The sequence below is a fragment of the Varroa jacobsoni genome, unplaced genomic scaffold, assembly GCF_002532875.2.
Source record: "Varroa jacobsoni isolate VJ856 unplaced genomic scaffold, vjacob_1.0 scaffold_1178, whole genome shotgun sequence".
Lineage (NCBI taxonomy): Eukaryota > Metazoa > Arthropoda > Arachnida > Mesostigmata > Varroidae > Varroa > Varroa jacobsoni.
The window spans coordinates 1-22,732 of NW_019214080.1; the positions used below are offsets into that span (position 1 = coordinate 1).

The 22,732-nt window shown below is 44.5% G+C and overlaps 1 protein-coding gene across 1 annotated transcript in view; it reads left to right on the plus strand.

Annotated features, from left to right (window-relative positions):
• Window positions 1–2,555: 2,555 nt before the first annotated feature.
• Window positions 2,556–22,732, plus strand: part of dome (cytokine receptor domeless) — a 34,156-nt gene continuing 13,979 nt past the window's right edge. The window contains exon 1 of the mRNA XM_022845599.2: window positions 2,556–4,458. Coding sequence (XP_022701334.1) covers window positions 4,323–4,458 — 136 coding nt within the window. The 5' untranslated portion in view covers window positions 2,556–4,322. The remainder of the gene's footprint in view (window positions 4,459–22,732) is intronic.

The window sequence follows — 22,732 nt, forward strand, 5'->3', positions numbered from 1 at the left end:
ATAACTGATAACATAACTGCTACCTAGAAACTGCACCTTATTCTAATAAGATCGCGTCTCTGTTATCATTATCGTTTCAATTACCTAGGCATGCGCTACAACATGATAATCAGTTGTTGCCTTATGGATGTGCACCGGTCTATTTACATCATTTCGTCAGTAAATAATCACCCCTCTGCAGGCGTTATACATAAAAGCTTCATTTACATACGCCACATACATTACGCCATGAGTTTTCTGGTGTTAAAAAGGAAAAATACAGCTATATGAAGCCAAGAACATTCAAAAAGCTGGTTTTTTAAAATGTGAATTTTTAAAAAAATATTTGCCTCCGTAGTGGTGATCCTTCAAACAGACCTCAGTTTGTGCACATGTACCCCTTACTCGCTAAGTCTCCTCATCCTTTTCAATCTGCACACGTAGAGGTGTATAGTATATGAACGGCATTTAGTTCGCGTACAAAATTCGATTACCTTGAAATTTGTCGTGTGTGTTAAAACGATTGTGACAGATTGCGCGGGAGGGAAACGCATATATATATATATATATATGTGTGTACCCACCGGGCAAAGGGGTTGTCCCTCCACCCTCTTCTTCCTCAACCCGAGGCCAACTTTTTGTCGCTACCCCCAATTATTACTAATATCTGTTCTTATCCCGAATATCATTGTCTTTTCTAACCGTTACTGTTCATCTTAGGATCCTCATTAACGTTGTCCTTTGTAACTACCGCAATCCTCTGTGTATCGGTATTCGTTGACATCCTTCAGAAGAACTTTGGAAAGCTTCTGCTAGCTAGTATCGCCTTAAGCTTTAACCCACACGCCTCTGCTTATTTGCAATTAACGGTAGTTCCCACCGAGTTGCAATATCGTGAGGCCAGAGCTGGCCTAGGCCTACCCCTTACATCTCCAAAATTTTCTTCTCCAAGGAAAAATCTTTAGTACCTGCAAAAGCGTGTCGGTTCGCAGCGCGACGACCATGCAGTTCCCATATTGCTGAGTAGCAGAATGACCCTGTAATTATTTTTCGACACAGATCACAACCCCATTGATCATTGACGTCAAGCGTTGATGGATTTCCTGCAAAAGCAGCAGCATAGATTCAACTGTATTTTCTTTCATACCTGCCTATGTCCGCCCTCATGTATGCGTGTTCACGTAGCTAGTATCCGCCGCATGCGAAATGTAACCCTTTTTTGAATGCTCTCGTAACTCTGTTCTCCATAGCTGTGCGAAGCAGAGTACTTAGACAAAAGGGAAGTCTTTAGCTGTTCAAGAAGACAAAAAGGGGCTGAGCTAGCTTAATCTCAGAGTACATTGCCTTCTTGCAATCACTGCTCCAAATACCCTGTACGCTCAATCTCCTTAGTCGACGAAAATGACCAACCAAATGAGAGAGATTGTTCCTTGAAGTCGTTCGCCAGCAAGCACCATCGCACGACGGTGGTCTCATTTATCAAGCCTCTACACGACAACTGCCTGTGTAGCGACAACAGCAGCTAGGGTAGGAGGTAGCAGGTGCCTACTGGCTGTGACGCAATTCAAGCTGACTGAGTTAGCTTAAGTCATTTCAAACCGCTGTGTTTATTATGACGCTGTTAGAGCCCGATTTTAGGGAAGAATGCACGTGGTCCATATGGTGGGTTGCACGTTGAGAGTGAAACAGCGAAGCAGACGTTTCTGCGTCCATGCGAAGAGTTTAGGAGAGAGTAGGGCCGTGATGATGATATAGTGCCGGGTTGTGATTTGCACATAACAAAACCAAAACAGAAATGGAGCTACTTACCTCGGCAAATATCCCGAGCAATGCGCAGAAGCATGAACTTGCTGACAGCGCTAACAATTTTGTCGCGTCTGCAACCGGCTGTCTCTATGCTAAATAGAAGCTCGACTATGGTATATAGTCATCGATTCTGACATGGCTCCTGCGTGCTAAGAAGTGACTGATGGCCGAGTTGGCCTCAGCTTAGAGCCAGCATTTAGATGGAGGATGCTTGTCGACCTTGCCTCCGTCCCTTAAGGTGAATTATTCTCAGGTGGCGTTAGTTGGCGTTGCCACAACCGAGCAGCGCAGAAGATCCACTCCGAACGATACCTGTACTAGAAAAATTACTCGAGTCGAACTGTTAGCATGACATACCACTCGTTGACTGTTGGCTAGACACGTCCTACAGCATGTGTCGTGCGATGTATGCCATTTGCGCGCCTGGCAAGAGATTCATACTAAAAGGGGACGAGAAGAAAAAATGAAACAATCCAGAATGCCGACCTGCATTTCTACTCCTCGAGTAAGTCTAGCTGGAATAAGTCCGAGAGCACCCCTCTATTAGTGAGGCCTATCACTATCACATCATCTAGTGACATTGTCAAGAAAGTGGTGACAAACGGGTGACAGGATGGTGATTCAACGCTGTATAACGACTACGTAACAGGACAGGAAGAAAAAATAGAAACTCTAAGATACGATCCACCAATATAAAGTAAAGCTATGTGTCTGGCTGGCGATAATGAGGATTTTCCTCGAATCGCGCATGACTACTCTTTAAACCGGTTAAAGGCAAATAGAGCTGCTGTAAATAGTACCTTGTGCCTGTTGTCATAGCTTGTTTGTGCGCTGATAAACGTTTTGTTTATAGCGTTCTCTGAGGTCCTTCTGGTCATTAATTGTACAGATGATGAACGATTCTACAACCTATATGGATATGTAACTAGACTACTCTTTCTTGCTGCTCGACGTATGTTCTTTCAGTATAGGTATTATATTCGGACACCCGTTCCGTCTCTTGCGATAACTTAAGTAATAGCCATTGGCAAAGCACTGCATTAGTTGGTGCAACGTAGGCAAGCGACGTCGAGGGATAACCTGACGCTTTCTCAAGCTTCTTTGAATATAGTGCATGACGAATAAGCGACGAGGAACTTGAAGGGCAACTTTATTGATGCAGTTATGATGTAACTGCGAGAAGTACCAAATAATTATAAATTTTCAGCTACCTACATAAGCATGCGAAATCGGCAATTTGATAAAATTGCTTCTGTTCATTCTAGTACATACTTAGCATTCCTAAACTTCTTTGAAACTGTCTACCACCCTCACTGAAATCTAATGCCCAGCTGTGCGCTTCCAATCAATTTATGATTTGAGAAGGGACTTGTGAGAACGAACAATAACCCATGTTGTAGAGGCGTTGATCTCCTTTCGAGATGCTCTATGGAGGCAACAACATCCCAACGGTGTGTATTCACTATCCGATCGAGATGGCGGCTCGTACTTACCATGTTTATTTAGCGTTAAAACACGTTTGTGTTTATTTACGGATTGTCAATTGTGTAGACTGCTTATGCTGGTAACGTTGGGTTCCCGCACAACTTTTGTTCGTTCATAAATGCACCACAGCCCCTGCAGCGGTAGCAGTAATGCTCGTGTTCTGGTAAACCGCATAGAAGTGGATGAGGAAATTAACGCGCGATAGTTGACAAGAATGTTCCTTCCTGATTGGCTCATTAGGTTCGTTTTTAGCGATAATTGAAAAACGCTGGAGTGGGATATGGAGACTGAGGTGTACAATGGGTTCTCGCTTAAATGTCAGAAAATAGTATATTTCTTGCTCTTCGGCGACACGAATCGATAAGACCGAATCTCAGCTTACTCAGTAGAGTGCGATAGGCACTATAACTGCGTAGGCGGATGTCTGAGCAACTAACTAGCTATGGACCGCTTTCCTACAATTTAGCTCCTTCCGCTGGCCTGCTTAGTTATAGCGTCCCATGCCACAAACATGCTTCTGTTATCTGATCGTACATATAAATGGTCATACATATGTATATAAAACTACTGTTTATCATATGTTTTCAGTTAAGTAACTGCCTATGCTCAGGCTTGCGTGTAAATACTCTCCAGACATGTGACGACTGTAACCACTTGTCGTGCACAAGGGCTGGTGGAAATCAATTAAAAAAAAAACTACCAAAGTGCCGTTTCTTTTCACTTTGTAAATACTAAAAATAAAAAAAAAAAAAAAAAGATTACATGTGAATCCAGGGAAAAGTAAAATATAAATATAGAGCTGACCAGACTGCTGATGCAGAGCTGACTAGAATTGCAAAGCTGTACAAAAAAAAATGTTTGTAGATCCAGCTGGAGCAGGTAACGACGATAACAGTAATAATAACACGATTTTTGTAAATGTTGGAAGGTAGTATTAGTGCATTGATAATTTCCATAGTTTTCTTTACTAATTTCCCCTATAACTTTTGTTTTTCTTTAGGTTAATCGACACAAAGTCGTCGAAGCCCGTTAATCGACGCCAGCTATTCAAGATGGGCAGGTCAACACGCGAGCTACGCCAGCTGAGCCCTCCCGTACTCAGTATAGTTCTACTTCTGTTCGCTTCAACTACGACATCGCTCGGCGACCCATGTCATCTCCCAAGCCAAAAGAACGTAGTTTTCGTTGGTAAGTGACGACAATGATTCTGGTAATACATCTATCGACCAATTCCGCAAAAGCCTTTTCTAGCCGTCAAGTTAATATCTCGGCCCCTAGTTGGAATTCATTTGTCAACCTTTTTCCTTACCTTCTTTATTTAATTATGCGTTGCTTTACGACTCAATTTTTTTGCTGTACTTATCATCGTTACGCAACACCTTTTTTACTGAACGCATTTAAAACAGCAAGTTATGGGTCTTTCCAAATCGTTAAGTTATTCCGATAGTCGGTGCTCTTTGTTTCCGACTCCTTGATCTCATCGCGAGTTTTACAGCAGCGCCAGCCGACCATCCATGGGACGATCGGACTCCCTGCTTCTTATCTATCTTAATCGGATTATTTAGACCAGCGGCAAAATTTTCTCGCCAGAAAAATCCCAGGGGCAGTTCTACGAGCTGTACTCTTTCATTATCTTGTCGCGTATGCGCATCAGAAGTGGGAACAGGGAGAATAAACTACTGGCGTAAAGGTACATTGAAAATCGAACCAAACCACCTGCGTCCCCTCCCAGCATTCGACTCCTTCCATCATTGTCCCTTTCTGACAGGTCGGAACGAAGGACATAGACTGTGTACCTCTAGTCTGAAATCGAAAATTGATAATTTCGTATTGCCGTTCTGTTTTAGTAAACTCAACTGTTGAGCAGTTTGATTTGACAGATTCGATCCCCTTTTGTGTTCCTGTTCAGTCTTTTCCTGACGTGCTGCAGGTGGACGGAGAGTGAATCGTACGACGATTCGTAGGAAAAGCAAAACACACGAACGTTATCGAAGTCTACGTTTAAAATTTTCTCATGTTAAGCATGACAGTGGGCTAAATTGGTTACCGTCAGACACCTATAGAGTAGCCATATTTTGCTATGTCGGTTAGAAGCGTCTTACATGATATAAATACGAGTACGAAACAGCTCTATTTGAACAATTTGATAATCGGATTAACGCGATCCTTGCCCTTAGCACGCTCTTCGCTAACAACGTACAAATCATGTCGTCGGACGTCTCGAGTACCGATGGCAGCTTTCTTTTGTCATCGCATTACTTCGACTCTTACAGTGGTTATTGCTACAGCGACAGTTATCCCGTCCGCTTACTTATTCCGAAACTACGGGTTACTTCCGTAATGTAACGGCCGTTCTCGGTTCACGTCTTCCGCTGGCTACCGTAATAAGCTAGCTGACTATCGCCAATCGTCCCTTGCACTATTTTGAACCGGAATACCCGACCGCTTAGTGAATAGCGGGTTGCGTTATTTGTGTGTGGCGCGTCGTATGTCCATTGTTTGGCTGTAAGTAGGTGAGCACTGGAGCGTCTCGACAGCGTAGCATCCACACATTCTTCGGAAACAGCCTCTTTTGCGCCGAATTTCCCCCTGACCGGCTAGAAACGCCTCCACGTAGCTGCCTCGTCATGGCGCATGACGACAGGAGCAGATAGAGGACCAAGGCTCACAATAGCAAAAATCAACGCACTTTCTTGTTATGATATGTAGTTGTTTTATAGGATTCGAGATTGCCTGTTAAACTCCGGAAACACGCGCTGGCCTGGGTTCGAATCCGGGAGTAGACACGTTTTTGTACTGAGGACGATCCGTCTGATGGAATGCCTAGCAGCGATACCGGACGGAAAACTCAACACATTTTGGGTTAGAAGCACGATGCTAACGAGCTTCCGTCTTTTTTGGCATCGATCCTAGCACCGCCATCATCAGCTGCAGCGATGCCATTAACAACTCCGTAAAGGTAGTCATTATGTTACGGTTGTTGTGAACGTCCGGTTGTGATTCCACTTTTCCTATTTAGCCATTTTTTTGTCGCCTAAATATCCAATTCGGGTTATAAATATTTTTAATGATTGTTATAGTAATCGTTGCTTGATGTCGACGGGTCTCTAAACTGTTCCCGTTTCAAGGCGAGTTCATTATGTTATCGAATAGAAGAATGGACACCCTCGTTTCAGGTCTATATAAAATAATGAGCTATTTTAATATTACGCTAAGCTTCAATGCGCAGTTTCTTCTATCTGACATTTGTCGTTATTGGTTTTATCGTTATCACCAGTCTACTCCCAACATCATCTCGATAGGACGCTGTGGCTCGACGCGGATGGATCGTTTTTGTAATTGAAACTATTTACAATTAAGAGTGGTTGCAGCAGACGCGGCAGCGGTCGATATTGGTTGTTTTGATCGTACGACACATACTTACCAATAGAACAAGTATGTGACAGATTCAGTGGTCGATTACGTAGCGCCAGCGTAGGATGCGCGTTCATAGCAGAGGGTTTGCCACGTTAGGCAAGTGCTGTTACGGACGATGGCGGTAAATTGACGGATCGGTCGAATAATTTCTATAGATTGACCGCTGTAAGCCGCGCGCGTTCTCAATGACGCTGCCGCCTACAGAGGCGCCGCTCGACGCCTGAGTGATTCTCAGGCGTTTTAAGGGATTGTATTATAACTGGAATGTAGAGAGCAAACGAAGGAAAGACAAACGGAGAATCGAGGAGACGCGTTAACCTGCGACTTCTTGCCGTTCTTTGATTCGTTCGTTGCTCGACGTGACAACTACTATTATCCTATCGTACTCCTTGTTACTGTTGGCGCTCCTCGATTCGTTGTTGTCCTTCTTCTTTTTCTCCTGCCGTATACGAATGCAAACGTGTTTACACCGCCACTGTTCTAGACATCGATGATGTTAGCAGCACTATATCGGCGACGGTTTACTGGTCGAGTGGGATCGGCGCAGTTTTTAATGGTATATTACATGAGTCATTACGTTAAGTAGTTGTGTTCATAATAAGCTGAAGTTGTTTGACTCCGTACAGGACCGGGTCACTCGATCCCGGATGGCCGTACAGATAACTATAAGTACAATTAAAATTATAATAGCAAATATATATATACGTATGGAACTATGTACACAATATTGAAAACAAACGGACGCCATTAGTGTCTTCAGATATACTTGACCCCACAGAGACTCCACTTAGCCTTGAACAGCATCGAATGGATTATTCGTCTATAAAATAAAAACACCCGCTAGTTTTCGCAAGCAATAGTTTGTTGTGCGGATTTTTGTCGCCGACAGCGTTTCTTTGTTAAATTCGTTAACTAGCCGGTAGACCGGCCTTGAAGTTAGGTGAACCGTTTCAGCCTTATCATTTCCGAGCTGTGAACAGGCAATTTGCGCCGTTCGAGAAATGTTGAAACAGCAACAGCTATAGCCTTGCGGGTCGACCTAACGACTCACAGTTTGTACCAATGCGCCGCTACCTCTCTTACCTGAGATGCGGTCGCTGCATTGGGCCTATTCGCTATGGCGAACGAACATTTCAAGTAACAACATTACGCGCTGCTTGATAGAGAGCTGTGAGAGGTGAACTGTGTGAAGACCGAGGGTACGAATGCCTCCATGTGTACCTAAACGCTTCGAACGACATTTTGTGAATGTGGAAAGCAATGAACGGTGAGCCGCCATCAACGAGCGGAGCAGTGCTACACAGCATTGCCACCGTTCCCTAGAACTTATTAAACAAAAGTTAGCAACGTCGCATGTCAAAAGGCCTACTTATTTCTATGTCTTTCGTCACCAAATTTCTTGTTATTTTTCTGTCTGGTTTCTGGTAAAGCGATTAGCGCACAGTAGAGAGTAGTTCCGAGTTGTGACCATTATGCCGTTGCTGCTAAGAAGGGGAAACCGGATCGTGCAGCGGACTCTAAATGTCAGTTTACACCTACATAAGAGCGGAAAGGGTATCAGCGACATCTTTTGTGCCTATCAACGCCAAACAATGGACAGAATCAAAAGTCGTTCTTTTTATTGATAGCCTTTCGTTGTCGCTGTTACTGCTCCTGCTGCTGCGGCTGTTAAATATCAGTTGTCAAGATTAAGAAAAGGTCGCCAGCCACCTTAACCGTTCCAGAATGATCTGGATTTTACATACAACTGCATGCGAGTCTACACGTGTGGATTCACGAGAAAAATTAAAAATACGTGTAAACGCGGAGAGTTGTCCTTCCCAGCGCGTTGACCCGGCTATCGGTTGGATTTTTCGACGCTTTAAGATTTTGTTTGTCGAGAACTACGTAACTGCTACGTCGTGACAGCCTTTTCGGTATTTAGCCTTTACAACTATCACGTTCTTTCGCACCTTTTCTTTGCTCGCCCCCCGGGCTAAGCGCTGCCCTGTGACCTCTACTCCCAACCTTCGACATTTGGCGAGACTTATCAATCAACATCCGCGTGGCTACCCGCCGAGTCAACTGGTAATCGGGTTAGTGCGAAAACCAAGTTCCAGATAAACAACTAGCTACTGTTTGCCTCTAAGCAAACTACCATACGTGGGTGGCAGCAGTGGTTAGCGCCGGTAATCGCGAAAGGTAAATCCTATTCGATCTCATTGCCCATCGCTTTCCTCTCAAGCCTTTGGCACCGCTCCGATTCCACGGCCTGCACCTCGTTTCGTATTGTGAACACAAATCTGACGTAGCGTACCTTTTATTTTTACGTTTTTTTTTTATCATTTTGAATAGGTCAGCCAAACAAGCAGCTGGCCAAACGAACGAACAATTCCGGTCTTAGCCTCTGTACCTTGAACTACTAAGTATTTTCAACTGGTGGGGTGGTTGTTCGCAAGTAGATAAATAAAAGCAGACGCTGTATGGCGGACCAAATAGCATAGGTACTCGCTAGTTGCTACTCGTGGCACTTCGACGTCACGCGCACTCGGTAGGGTAATGTGGCAATGGCGATGACAGACGCGGCCGAGGCTCTAGACAATATTCAAGCTTCGCAAGCTGCTGTTGCTGCCACCGTTCTCGTTGCAGGCAGGGCTGTTACTACGGTGATTTGATTGATAACGTTGTTTACGTCGACTCACAGCGTCTTTTATTATTGCTGATTATCGCAAGTATTCCTTAACTATTTCTCGAAATAATAGTTCTACGTATAAATCAAGTAAACGTACGCTCATGCGTACGTTTACTTGATTTATACCGAGCCTGCAGAGTTGTCCAAATTGACAAATATGGCCAAGGAGCGTGCATAGAAAATGTTGCACGAATCGCCTTTTAGCCGTCCTACTGCCCACTTGTAAGTAACGAGCCGGGAACAGAGTAGCAAGCGTTTGTCGCCGTGACTCGTCAACATCTTAACATTTGTCGAAAATTGTTACAATGGCCGATAGTGACGATATGGGCGTGAAAAAAAGGTATGACCTATCTATTGTTGACATACCAAACCAATGAAACCTATCATTCGCTCTCGTTACGGTTCTATATGTATTTTACACTTCTTAAATTGTTTATTCAAGCATTAGTCACCTAACCTTGTCGTATTGATTGCTGGACAAGTAAGTATGCATTGCTTGACAGAAATAGCACTTGGTATTTTCACTATATATACATATATACGGACAAGACGCTAACTACACAACAGCCTAGTAAGCAATAAATTTTAGGAAGCAATTCCTGCTGTGATATTATATGAACCCAATTTGGACATTCTTGTAGCAAAAATACAATGCGATTATAGGCCTTAATTCAGAAGAAAAAACTACATATCGATAAGAGCTATACGTGACGTAGGTAGATATGAGATAAGCACTTGGCTGGTTAGGTCACGACTATTCGTGTTAAAGTACGAGTCCATATCAGTATTTATCAACTACATTTGTCTTGCGAAACCTTAATGCAGCGAACCGTTTTGTATCTCGGATCGTTTGACCGACCTGCCTTTGCTGGAAGTAAATAAAAACGAGAGTTTGCTATGAGGCATGTTGGAACTTGTAAGTTTACTCAAAAAAGGGAACGTAAAAAGAAGTTGATAGCTCATTACAATGGATAGAGTGAAGGTTTTGCTGTTTGCTGAGTTACGAACTAAGGATTTCTATGTGTCATCATCGATAGCTACGCCGGCTTGTCCAATCCCTTCAACTCCTACTCGACATAGTGGAAAAAATATGTGAATGCGGATGTAGTCTCTTCTGGTAGGAGAGACGTTTGAAACGATTTCACACATAAATGATCTAGGAAAAGCCGTTTATTTAAAAAAAAAAAATTGATAGAGGAAGCTAATTATTATTGCAGTGGACGATACAATTTGAAGGGATGTATTCATTTCTCATTACCTTTGAAAATTTTCCATTTTTAAAAAAGGAGTATCATCTAATTAACCGTGTTTCTGTCAGCGTCCAATCGACTATGCACGAAGTATTTCTTAATTATTCTCTCTACGGACATCTGCATGCATGGATATCTCATTTTAAATCCTTATCATAGCTGCGTTTTTTTCGCCGTGGCCCGCCTTTTATCTAATCCTAGCGATCTCCAATTGTACGTGGTAAATCACCATCGCACAGCTATGAAGAATGTTCCTCTGAACTCTTATCGCAACAAGTAATCGCGGCTATCAATATCGGCAATGGTCATTATTACAGTAAAGGGAAAATAATTATTATTATCGCATCTTTTGTGCTTGATGTACGCCAGCTACCGAGGTAGCGGGTGTAGGTCATCATACCTGAAGTCAACCACTCTCCGTTTTTTGTCACGTCTCGAAGATTTTCTCCTTTGTTTGATATGTGTATCATTTATAGCTATTTTAAATCGGAAAATTGGCTGTTCCGAAAGTTACTGTCAACGACTTTGCAATTGCCCCACACCACTGGGCGAAATTAGGTTGAGTTATGATCGGAGCCCAAGCTACCGCACTCCGCTGATTTTTACATCTTCCATGAGTGATTAAACGCATGAGTGTTGAGCGAATCAGACATTGTTTGTTACTACGGCACCAGCTACGTTTTTTTCTTGGCTGCACCTGTTAAATCTCGAATGCTTCCACAAACCACCACCGCCGCCGCCGCCGTCGCCCCTGCTACTTCTAGACGTTATCGTCGTTGTGCGTTGATCACGCTTATCACAGCCTCAATTGAAATCGGCCTATTTACCGTAGTGAACAACGACCGATCAAAAACCCTAAATGACAGTTGACAATGTGCTTGTTGAAAGCACGAGTACTCTTTGATACTTGCGAATAGAAAAGACTATCTGGTTTTTTAGATCGGCGTATTTCGACATGTCTGTATTTGCTGAGGTGGCTGACGATAATCGAGAGTCACCTTCATCTGCTGCGTAACGGCAAACGCCAAGTACCTTATACAAAGCCAAACGTACGAAACACAACTTGCTGCTATGAACCGTCTTCGTATTCGTACCTAGAAAATTGTTCGAGTTCTATGTCCGGTTCTGCTACCAGGTGTCGCTTTAGATTTGTGTTAGTGGCTAGCCAACATTTATCTGGCGCGTTCAGGTTCAATATTGTTTATCTATTAATCGAACGAGTTACGATTCTATTAATCGAACGAGTCTTCCACTCGAACGAGTTACGATTACGTACATACTACTTTCGATGGATTTTCCTTGCCTTCCGCGTTGTTATCCACAAGACTCAGCACCGTTAAGAGTCTATTATGACGAGCGCTCAGTATCACTGTTATTGTGGCTGTGGGTACCAGCGGCTCATCTTCCCTTAAACTCCTCTTCTAAACAACCACCGATATGGGCGCGTTGTATCCGTCGCTAACTATTCTTCATTTCGATCCATCGTTTCGTCACAATCGGCCGTAGCAAAAGAGCCTATTAGGCGGCGCTAGGTGCGCCACGAACGTCAACCCGGTTTGCCGTCCGCATGTATTTGTTTTGTAGAAAGACAGAATTGTCCAGCGAACTGGCGTGCACGCACTGCCACAATTCCGCCGTGAGCTAAGTCTATTTAGCGGCATCGCTACCCATCGGACTGAAGTGCTGGACACAGCGGCCAATGCAATGTACTCCACAGCCCCAGAACTTGAATCGTTTCAACCGCTGCCTCTCAACATACAGGGCAAAACCCGTAGCTTTCCCATTCTTCGCGCGACCACGATGCGTTGGTGTCTTACGCTATTGAAGCAGGCTGGCATTGACGGCATTCACCATCCAAAGTAGGTTAGCGTCATCCTATCTTTTCAGTCAGACCAACAAGCAAGTAGCTAGTTAGCAAGTCGGCGAGCCACCAGCCGCACCGAGCGCTCCCTGACGGTGGTTGACAAGTGTCAGGACACGCATCCTAGTAATATGCCGCTGATCCTTCGACTGCTACTTCCGTCACCGCCGTTACATTCAGATAGTGACCAAAACGAGCGACCCTTCGGGTTATAGCTGTCAACGCGTCTTCTTCTCTGGTCGATGGATACTCTTTGGCCACAACGGCTAAGTGGCTGTGATGGTTGTTAGTCTTCCTTTTCTGCTCGTTCGTACGGCCAGTGCGATGGCAGAATTGCGCTGCTGTTGTTGCCAGTTCTACTTATAACTACGCCGGTGCCGCTACTTCGACGTCGTTGACTCGGTTGTTGCTTCTGCAGAGAACTTCCGAGTGCCTATACCAGAACTACCCGCAGCCCAGTCAGCTCCTGTTTTCAGATGATGGTAGTCGGACACGGTGAGCGGAATGCAGCAAAAACAGCACAAGCAACTATATACTTAGCACGGCGTTCACCTCCAATCGTTTCATTGGCTTATCACTGCGGGTGCTGTCGCTTTGTCTCCGGACTCCTTTTCCGCCTCCTGTAATTGTTTGTGCGCGCATCTAGTTAGTGTAATCCTCTTTTGACCTGTTTTCATTTGCGCTTCAGTGTTGAAGTTGAAGTCGGTTGAAGTCAACTGGTGATGGCGAACAGGGCGGAGAAGTGGCGGAGTCATGATTGCGGTGAATCTCTGCACACGAGGGGATATTGCTGGCGCCGGGCATCCACGAGTGCTGCTTTGTGCCACACAAACAAATGATGAACAGCGAGAAAAAAACACCGAAGCAAGAAAAGGAAGGCCAACGATATCACTATATTTTACCTTTAGAGATGGGGACGGGCGGACAGATGTGTCATGGTCTACTACGGGTATCAAACAAACCAATCGAAAAGTGTATATAAAGGAGCAGAAAATAGGAGGCCCCCGCCAGCTATCAGTGGTAGTTGTTGATACATTTAATGGTTTCGCTGCTTGACCTTGATATATATATATATATATATATAGCGTGTAGTAGACGTGACATCTTTTGTTTCTCGCACACAACATAATATCGTCCAGTATCTTTTAAAGTAGCACTTCTAAAGCGAACACATTGATTTATAGTCTATGGCAATGTTTGTCAGTGAGTTAGAATTTTTGAACGTATTTAGTACACGTCGCCACCTACAAGTGCTCTTGTAGCATGGGCTATAAGGTTATCCAGCAATTCAAAGGACATATTCAAAGAGTTTTTAGCTTTAACCTGCGTAAAGTTTATTCACACACCGTAATCCTTAATATAGGTATGAACGGTTACGAGTTATTGCTTGACTAATCCATAGGGATACTTGCGCCCAGCACAAATTTACGTTATTAAACCTTTTCGTGCTTTGGCTTTCCCTGCCGCTTACATGATTTTCGTGGAGTGAAGGTATGACGTCAGGCCGACAACTTAGTACATTATTAAGCTAACTTGAGTACGAAGCTCAATATGGTACACCCGCTCAAAGAAAAAAAACTATTGAAAACCGTTTACATCTATGCAGTATTTCCTTCTTGCTGCCAACTTAGTTATCTCAAATATTACCCTCCTACTATATTAGCTTTCGGTTGAGCGGGCTAGATTTCATCTTACCTTTTCTTATCTTACATTATAGGTCTGTTAAAGAACTACATCTATGTTAATGATTACAGTCCTAGGCTTAACGTAATATATGCTAGCAGGACTCTGTAACGTAAATGATAATAGGGCTGCGCCGTCCTATATGTATTAGCACTGATATTCTTTTGAAATAAACGCTGCTATAAGAGTGTTGGATTACGACATCGATTTCCACGAGTAAATTCCGGTCGATGTGTGGAGTTTCCTAGCGGGACCCCCTCTTCTATCCCTTCTTCTACACCCTCGCCTACTGTATGGTACATGACCACCTGCAGTCCTCGATGCTGGACCATTAGCTTTTAGACTTCGTTTTTCCGTATACCGCCGTATAGCAACGATATATGGAACAGACCAACTGGTGCTAAAGGCAAAGCTATCCGTCCAGAACCGGTGCGGCCGTTTGCTGCTACTGCTACCTCCGCTGTAGAAGCCTAGTAAAAGGCTTTGTTGAACAGGCCCATCAACTCAAGCAATCGTACGTATTGCCTAGTTTGGGGGAATATCACCCAGTTGTCATGTCGCAGACTGCTCAAAATGTAGAACGAGAGCGTCTTTGGTCTCACCGGGATCGTATTCGTACTGGAAAAAATGAGTAAATGTTGTCTGTTTGAGCCGTCGTCTCTCTGTTATATTCGCCTCCACTTCACCGTACCCCGACTGCCCTCCAATCTTCACTTCTCGGACTTTGCGTCGGCACATTTTGCCCACGACCATCACAATCGTTAATGCTATCGGCTGCCACCTAACGTAAGAGTTCACGATGGACCAAACCCAATGAGGTTCCCCTTATTATAGAGAGGAACCGGTTTAAACAAATACATAAAAATGCAGCTAGCGTCGTTGTTGTTGTTTCCGCGATCAGGTTTTAATGAGTAAAAATATAATGGTGCGCTAGTACGCTAACGCCTATGCTTGTGTGTTTTGATCGTTATCGGTCGAACATCTTGCCTCGTAATACTGCGACGATCTTATTTCGTAGTTTGCTCATGCTACGCGCGCAACATAAATACGCGATAAATAAGCCGCAGGTACGCTGAGACAGACGCCCAGAGATCTGTTTGAGGTAGGCCCGAAACAGGAGTGAGTTTAATCCCTAATAAGCATTTGGTTCCGTATGTTTAGCACCCTACCTATTCTTCGATGATAAACGGTGGCCAAAATAATATGGAGTTCTAGGAGAGTACCTCATCGGTTGATTGCCTACTGCTTTAAAGAAAACAAGAAAAAACGGACCTATTTGTTCGGTTACTGATTGGGCAAAGGCCAGAGATTGTTGACTGCTAACGCTGGCCGACACGTTTCCTATTACGGCTAGATGTTCCAGCATCCTTCGCACAGTCCTTGATCACACAATGGAGAAAAATCGAACGAACGGATACATAGTTTGTAACTCGTTATGTGTATCGTGCTAAAACAGGCCGCTTTGTTCAGACCCATAGTTTGCTCTCGTTATTGTTCCTGTTACTGGTTGTTGTTGAAGGTGGTTGTGCCACAGAGTCGAGTATTGAGCGAAGTTCGGAATACGCGAGCGTTACAGTAGATTTGTCAAACATTGCATAGCAAGCATTGTTCGCGCGGTCTTCCGTTCTCCATTTTGTCAGTGCTATAAAGCCCAAAACGTGCGGTATACTGTATTGTTCGATAACACCGTGTACATAGTCAAGTTAGCTAAATATGCTTCTTTTTTCCTCTTTTTCTCGGTCTAGCTCTCCTCCATCTTTCAATATAGGATGCCATCACTGGCATCCTATATTGAGAGGCGGACACAGAATGGGCAAAGTGGCCAAATAATTGGCCCCGAATAAACTCGAATGAGATATTGAATCGTTTTGTATGTTATCTACATACGGCTTTGTTGTCTTCTTATCGCATCGTGAATTCGCATCTGCTTTCGGCTTTGTCAGCCCGCCCTTATGCCAGTAACGACTGAAACAAATTCTCTGTCTACAATGGGTTCATATTCTCGTGCTTTTATTTGATCTTATGTCCCATCGACGCGTTGACGAGCACCACGGTCTTAGCGATCGTAGGACACATCTGAAGAAGAATCATTCATTTGAGCGCCAACCGTCCTCCTGACTCACCGGTCCGGTCGGATTGTATCGGACTTAAGACCTCGCTTCGTTCAATCACGTTTTGATTATTGTTGTTGTCCTCGTCGCCGTAGTCGTCTTTGCTGCAACGGATCTCGCACTGTTGAAGCTATGTTTCGTTGAATAATGCGACAACGACTCTACACAGTCAATGCGACAGGGCGGTAACAGGGTTAGGTCAAGCAGCAGATCTCGTATGAGAATCATCGTTCGCCGCTATCACTCAGACCGAGTGCTGTAGAAGGTATATGGGTGTGCGTGGGGAATTTCACATGTGGGTAGCTTACTACTCATATCCAATCCCAGGTTTGTTTGCCGCTAATCAGTGCAGCCCATTGCGTCAGCAGCGGTATGATCTGTAGCATCGCTATGTGACAGAACAAAAGACAAGGCCTGGCCCGCTGTGATCCTATCACACTACCTGAACCCAGCCTGCTTCACCTGGCCACCACAACAACCATCGTGGCCACGGATATTAGCATACACATGCCGACTATTTAGCCGGGCTAAGCAGGCTGGTTTTAGCTGCCTCTGGTACAATTCGGGTAACATCAGCTAAGCAAGCAGGCCATCACTGTTCCCGCTGTACCTGCTACTGCTACTCGTAATGTTGCTGATTGTACGTCTTCGACCGGCGCTACCATGGACTCCGGCCGCTGCTGTTGGATGGTGCGATAGCTGGCTAGATGGTTCACAAGCAAGCTAGCTGGGCGCCAGTCCGTGGCGGCAGCAGGCAGCTCAGGCGTTAGTTCGTTCTCGTTTTCTCCCCTTGGCTTCCCTCCTCGTCGTGGGTTCGCGCTCAGTTGTTCGTCCGTCCGTCCGTCCATCCGTCTGTCTGTCTGTCTGTCTGTCTTCTTGATTTCTTGGAAAAGAGGCGGGCGAGCAAGCAAACGACTCAGGCACGCAGGCAGGCAGGCAGGAAAGAAGGTAGACAGACAGGCATCTGTGTATGTTTGACAGGTTCTACTCTACCCTGCTTGGTTTCGTTCCTGCGAGTCTACATTTAGTGTATGGCTACCATGTATGTGAACGTGCCAGTGAATGCCCTGCGCTCAACATTCACTGCTTTCTACTTAGCTAGCCGACCCATAGCAGTCAGCGGGGTTGGCTAGCAGCCCGAAATATTGCCTTGAGAGCTTCCAGCGATTTTAGCCGTCTGCTCTTTGCTTGCACACAGGCAAACGACGCGCACAGAAAGAAAAGGTGAGCACACATTGCAATCGCACACTACAACGCAGTGTGCGGTAAATAAACGCTGCGCGGCGCCGCTTCACACTGCCTGTGGCACTTGCACTCATTTTCCTCGCTGCTGTTGTATCAAAAACGAATGAGTAGATTGACAATACCGATAGAAAGATGCCTACCGAGTAGACAACACATACAGGACCCCGTACACGGAATCTCAAACAATCAACAGCGCCACTAAGAGCAGCAGGAACAACAGCAGCAGACGGAGATCTATCCCGAAGGATAGCAACTGAGTGGCCGTATGGGTTGCTGATCGTGCTATGACTCGAAGCCGGTGGAATAAACAGCGGCTGACGCAACGGGCTCAAAGCCTAAAGGTGCTATTTTATCGAATAAGAAGGCTGCAGTAGCGGCTATAGTGGCTCGAGAACCAGGCCCAAGCAGGCAAGCCAATCATCAGTAACATTCAGCCAGCTCTGACACATTCTTGAGGCCACGGCGGTCGCCGCCGCCATCGTCACCGGTGAACACCGAGTCAACAGGCGACTCGTGGTCCTGATGGTGTGGGGACAGAGTCGAACAAAGGCTGGCCGCTCAAGCCGCGAGAGCCATCTCAACCGCCATCACTGTTGATGACGATAACGATCGATCTGCCTAAATAGCTGAGTGTCACTAAGGACACGAAAATAAGCTACATCACCGCGCCCTTGAAACGAAAGAAAACATGGAACACATGGTATTGCGCTGTGCTGTCTAGCTCGACGTGTGTCTGACATTAAATGATACTGCAACCTGGTTAGAATATCGCTTGGACTATACCGAAATCTGACCCGAATACAGACATAGATTTTAAATGCTTATACACAGTCCTAGGCATACGCTATTAGTATGGTAATAGGTGAAAGAAAACATTGTTCGATCGTACCCGAAAGCAACAATTCCCAGGAATACCTTTTCAAATTACCTGTCCAGTATTGTAAGTGTAATAACATTGCGCTTTCACGCTTCTAAGCGATTACTCAAGGAGACAAAATGCCTTGTTCCAGCGTTAACGAAACTGTCTACCTTCAATATATGTATTAGTATTTTTCCCCGCGTCCTAAACAACGCCACCCCCAATGATGTGTGGATTTACAGAAGTGCCTCTAGAGGAATTTGTTGCATTCCGCATTTGAAAACGAACCGTGACCACAGCTTGAGTTCAGGTGTACTTTAGACTTTGTGCATCTAATCCTCCAGTGGCGATGTCAGATTGCTTTCGGACGGCTAGTTGTCATCCGGTCGCCAGCCGCCGATCGGGCGTTGTTGTCTTGAGTCTGAAGAAAACGACACGATCTCTCTTAAGTGGTCGCTCCCAGGTAGCAGCTCATGAATTCGATACTAACGCCATCTCTGGCTTTCTCTGGGGTAGAATCACTTACAATCGGAGCCGTTGACTGAGCGGCGTCGATCAACTAGCGCCTACTGGGTTCGGTTATCCGAGAGCTCGGCTGCACGGCCGCAGTTACGCCGTCCGTCGAGTGGATGTCTGCTCTCTTTTTTCTCTCTGACATTTATTGCCCGTGACCGTTTTCGCAAGCCACGGCAGCAGTAGCAACGAGCGGGAACGTTGCCCTCTTTTTTTTCGCTGCTACTATGACCATCGCTACGGAACGCGCGCAGAGTATCCCGTGTCCGAGCTGAACAGAACGCAACTGAGGGCCGCGACTTTTTATCACAAAATAAGAAGGGGAAGGGGCGGGGTTTTTTTATATCGCCGATTCTCTTCGGACGTTCAAGTCGCAAAAGCGACCGATTGATAGATGTTCTTCATTTTTGGCTGGTGCAAAAGGTCAACACACGAAGTCGATTTTAATTCGACGCCAGAGCCACCTCCACGCACACGTACGCGCACACACGCGCACACACACACACACACACACGTATATGCGTGATCAAAGCTGTGCACGTGGGTACAAATAAACTATGGGGGTTAATTACTCTACCATCAACTGGTCATCATTTCCGTTATTTTGTAGACGATTTTTGCAGAACTGCGAAAACCGCGATGAATTCCAGTATTTGTTTTTTGCGCCTTGTCCTATTCCACATAAGAAGGCCATTTAATGCTACGACCTGGGTATTTACGACCGCCAAAACAAACCTGGTCAAAGTTCGCTCCTGTCTATCGCATCGGTGCGGCACATTTCGCCGGTGATCTCCAAATCTTGCGCATCCTGAGAAATCGTTTTGACGAGGTAGATCGACGAGGTAGACGAGGTAGAACGTGGTGTTTTTGCTCTTAATTAAGCACAATTATTACGTTGGCATAGAGTGCACTAGGTTGGGAACGGCATGTTTCGATCGTCTGCTTTCCTGTTCAGCTGCTCGCAGCAGCCATACACGAGTTTCCAGAGCTAGCTACAGAAGATTGTACAATTACCGTTATTATTATATAATGTTATCATCAGTTATCGCACAGATGTTGATCGATACCCATTAAAGCGTTCAACCCAGCAACTGTCACTCTTGGATCTGGATGCACTATTTACGTTTTGCTATCATAGCCCCTGCTGCTGCCACCGTCATTGTATTAATTGTTGTGTTTCTTATAAATACAACGATGAAAGTGTTTTCTGTCGACCTGTCTTGCAATCCCTGCCCATTTTGCATAACACAAGATGGCGAATCAATGCTAAAGATCCATGGATGTCTGTACTGCTCGCGCGAGCATACTATTATGTTCCGTAATACCGAGTACAAATCATAAACCTAGACAGATACCAGGAAGTAGATGAACATATTGGCGGAGTAGGCAGACAGGCAGGCATACGTACGTACCGAGTACGTTCAACTCTTTTGCTTAGTCTTTCACCATTGACTACCAAAGCCCAAGAGCAACAACTGGCGTCAAGCGTTGCTACACACGGTTAGCTCCTCCCGTCCCAAAACGAAGTGTATTCAGGTGTACTAGCGTATCAAGCCACTGCGAGGAGTGATCGTTACCTAGGGACAGAGTGCCGGTTCATCAATTTCGATTATGTCGTCTACTGAAAAGCAGGCCGCGGAGTACAGACAGTATTTTAGTTGCAGATCGTTGTCAGGATGTTCGCGTGCCTCCTGTTTTTCGTCGAGTCCAGTAATGGTTGTGACGAACCAAACAGTGGAACCGCATTGCCGAACGACTGAAGTTGCTTGGACCGTACCTCAAGGTGTACTATGTAAAATATAATATGGAACATCGGCCGAAATTAGAAGTTTCGTGAGTTCCGCCTCGAGGCGGAAGAAACAGCAGCGGTATGTTGCAAGCGCCGATGCAAGAGCGATGGCAAGGTCGCGTCCTTTTTACTGTTTTGTCATTTCTATACACAGAGCTGATGTTTTTTGGCGCGCAAGTTCTCACCGTTGTTATTATGATTATATAGAGCAAATGTCGGTCAGAACATTCAATCTATTCCATCTGGCTCTCGTCACTTGGTAACCAACAAAGCAGATCGGCCGATGCCCCGCTGTCCATGGGATCGTATGATGCCTACCTGTGCATGCTTACAGAAATGCCTGTAAGAAGCTGTCCTGTAGTAATCTACCCGATTTAATTACAGTCCGTATGTGGCGTCAGTTTGACTGGGCTAGTTTCAACAGCAATGGTCGTTGCCATTGCTGTAGATCTTAACTTCGAATCTTCGTCACGCAGTGTCAAGTGGCGGGCGCATCAGAGATTCTATATAATTCCGTCGCTGCAATGAAACGTGGCAAACAACAGAAATGGTGACGCGCGATATGATTTTTATTTATGCAACTATCTATCTATTGCTCGCCGTCGGTCATCTTATCGTAACATATATGTCTATATATATACATATATATATTCTAGACGCCGAAGATGCAGTGCACGCATCGACTAAATAAATTTTTCCGATAAGACCAGCCTAAGAACTTTGTTATTATATTCATGATGAAATTTACTGGCTGTATAAAATTAGGGTAGTATAGGATCGTATCTATAATCATAGCATTGGATTAAAAGACAGAAAATTCTTAGTTACCATTTACTGTTATTTCGTTTAATGTATATAGATCGTTCATATTTGGGCTTCAAAGAGTGTTTTTCCTGATGTTCGGGTTGTGCCGTCGTCTTAAATCTAAACTTACGCAGACATAGGAGGCCGTTAGGCCTACGATCACGAAAAAGATATGACACCAACGTTTCTGTCGACCTGGCGACGATCAACGTTTCCCGCTAATATCTTTCAAACCAAATCGCCACGTTCAATAAAGCTTTTCATTTATTTAATTTTGACGTACGCCATCACAGCAGCCAACAGTGACTTAGCTACAACTAAATGAGTTATTGCTGGTTAACTCAACGAACGTCCACGTTCTCGGTCGGCCCAACTACAAGCGGTAGAATCGTAGCCTCTCTCGTCTACGCTAAATGCGTACCATAGGATTTATTTGAAAATGTTTTTTGGCTATCACATCGTTATTATTGACCATACTACATAAAATACTTAATAATAATAATGCTAATAGCTTAAAAACATTCTATATATAGATCCAGCAAAATAATCTTCGAAATCTTATTCAGGCTCATCGTTGCCTTTACATTGCTTGGTGGTAGCAGAGAGTCAAGGTTTTTTTAAATTTTCTGTTTATCTACACGAACAGCAACAGTAGTAGCTAGCGTCCGCACAGTTGAGTGTGGGTTTGTCCTACTGAAGTTACGTTGTCAAAACAGCTCTAAGGACCAACGCCTGTGATCTACTGCGGCCGACAAAATCCTGCCTTTAGTGATTAGAACGGAAATAACTGATGTAAATAAGGAGAGTTTCAAGCCGACGTATGCGCGTTGTGTAAATGTCATATAAGGGTGGACTTGATAAGATAATAATTACAATGGATAATATAGATATTTAGCTCATTTGACAAACGTGCATGGTGTAATAAGGCGGGGGTTATCGTATCGTGCAGAAGAGTGAAACTTTTTAACCTCACACTTGTGGCAATATACGTCCAACAGATCAGGCAACAACGGCACACAAATAATACATTATTTGTCTGTAATGTAAAACTCACAAATGATCTATATAACTACTAGATAACTATATAATTAATTTTATGTGATTTGAAACTAGAACGTTAGACGACTTTGGGACGCATGAATATTATAACTGTACAAGAATCTATATATATATATATGAATGAAGTCGACGAAGTAAAGAGATTCTATACATTTTTTTCATACAAGTATACATTTTCTGTCCAATCGTATTCCTTTTAA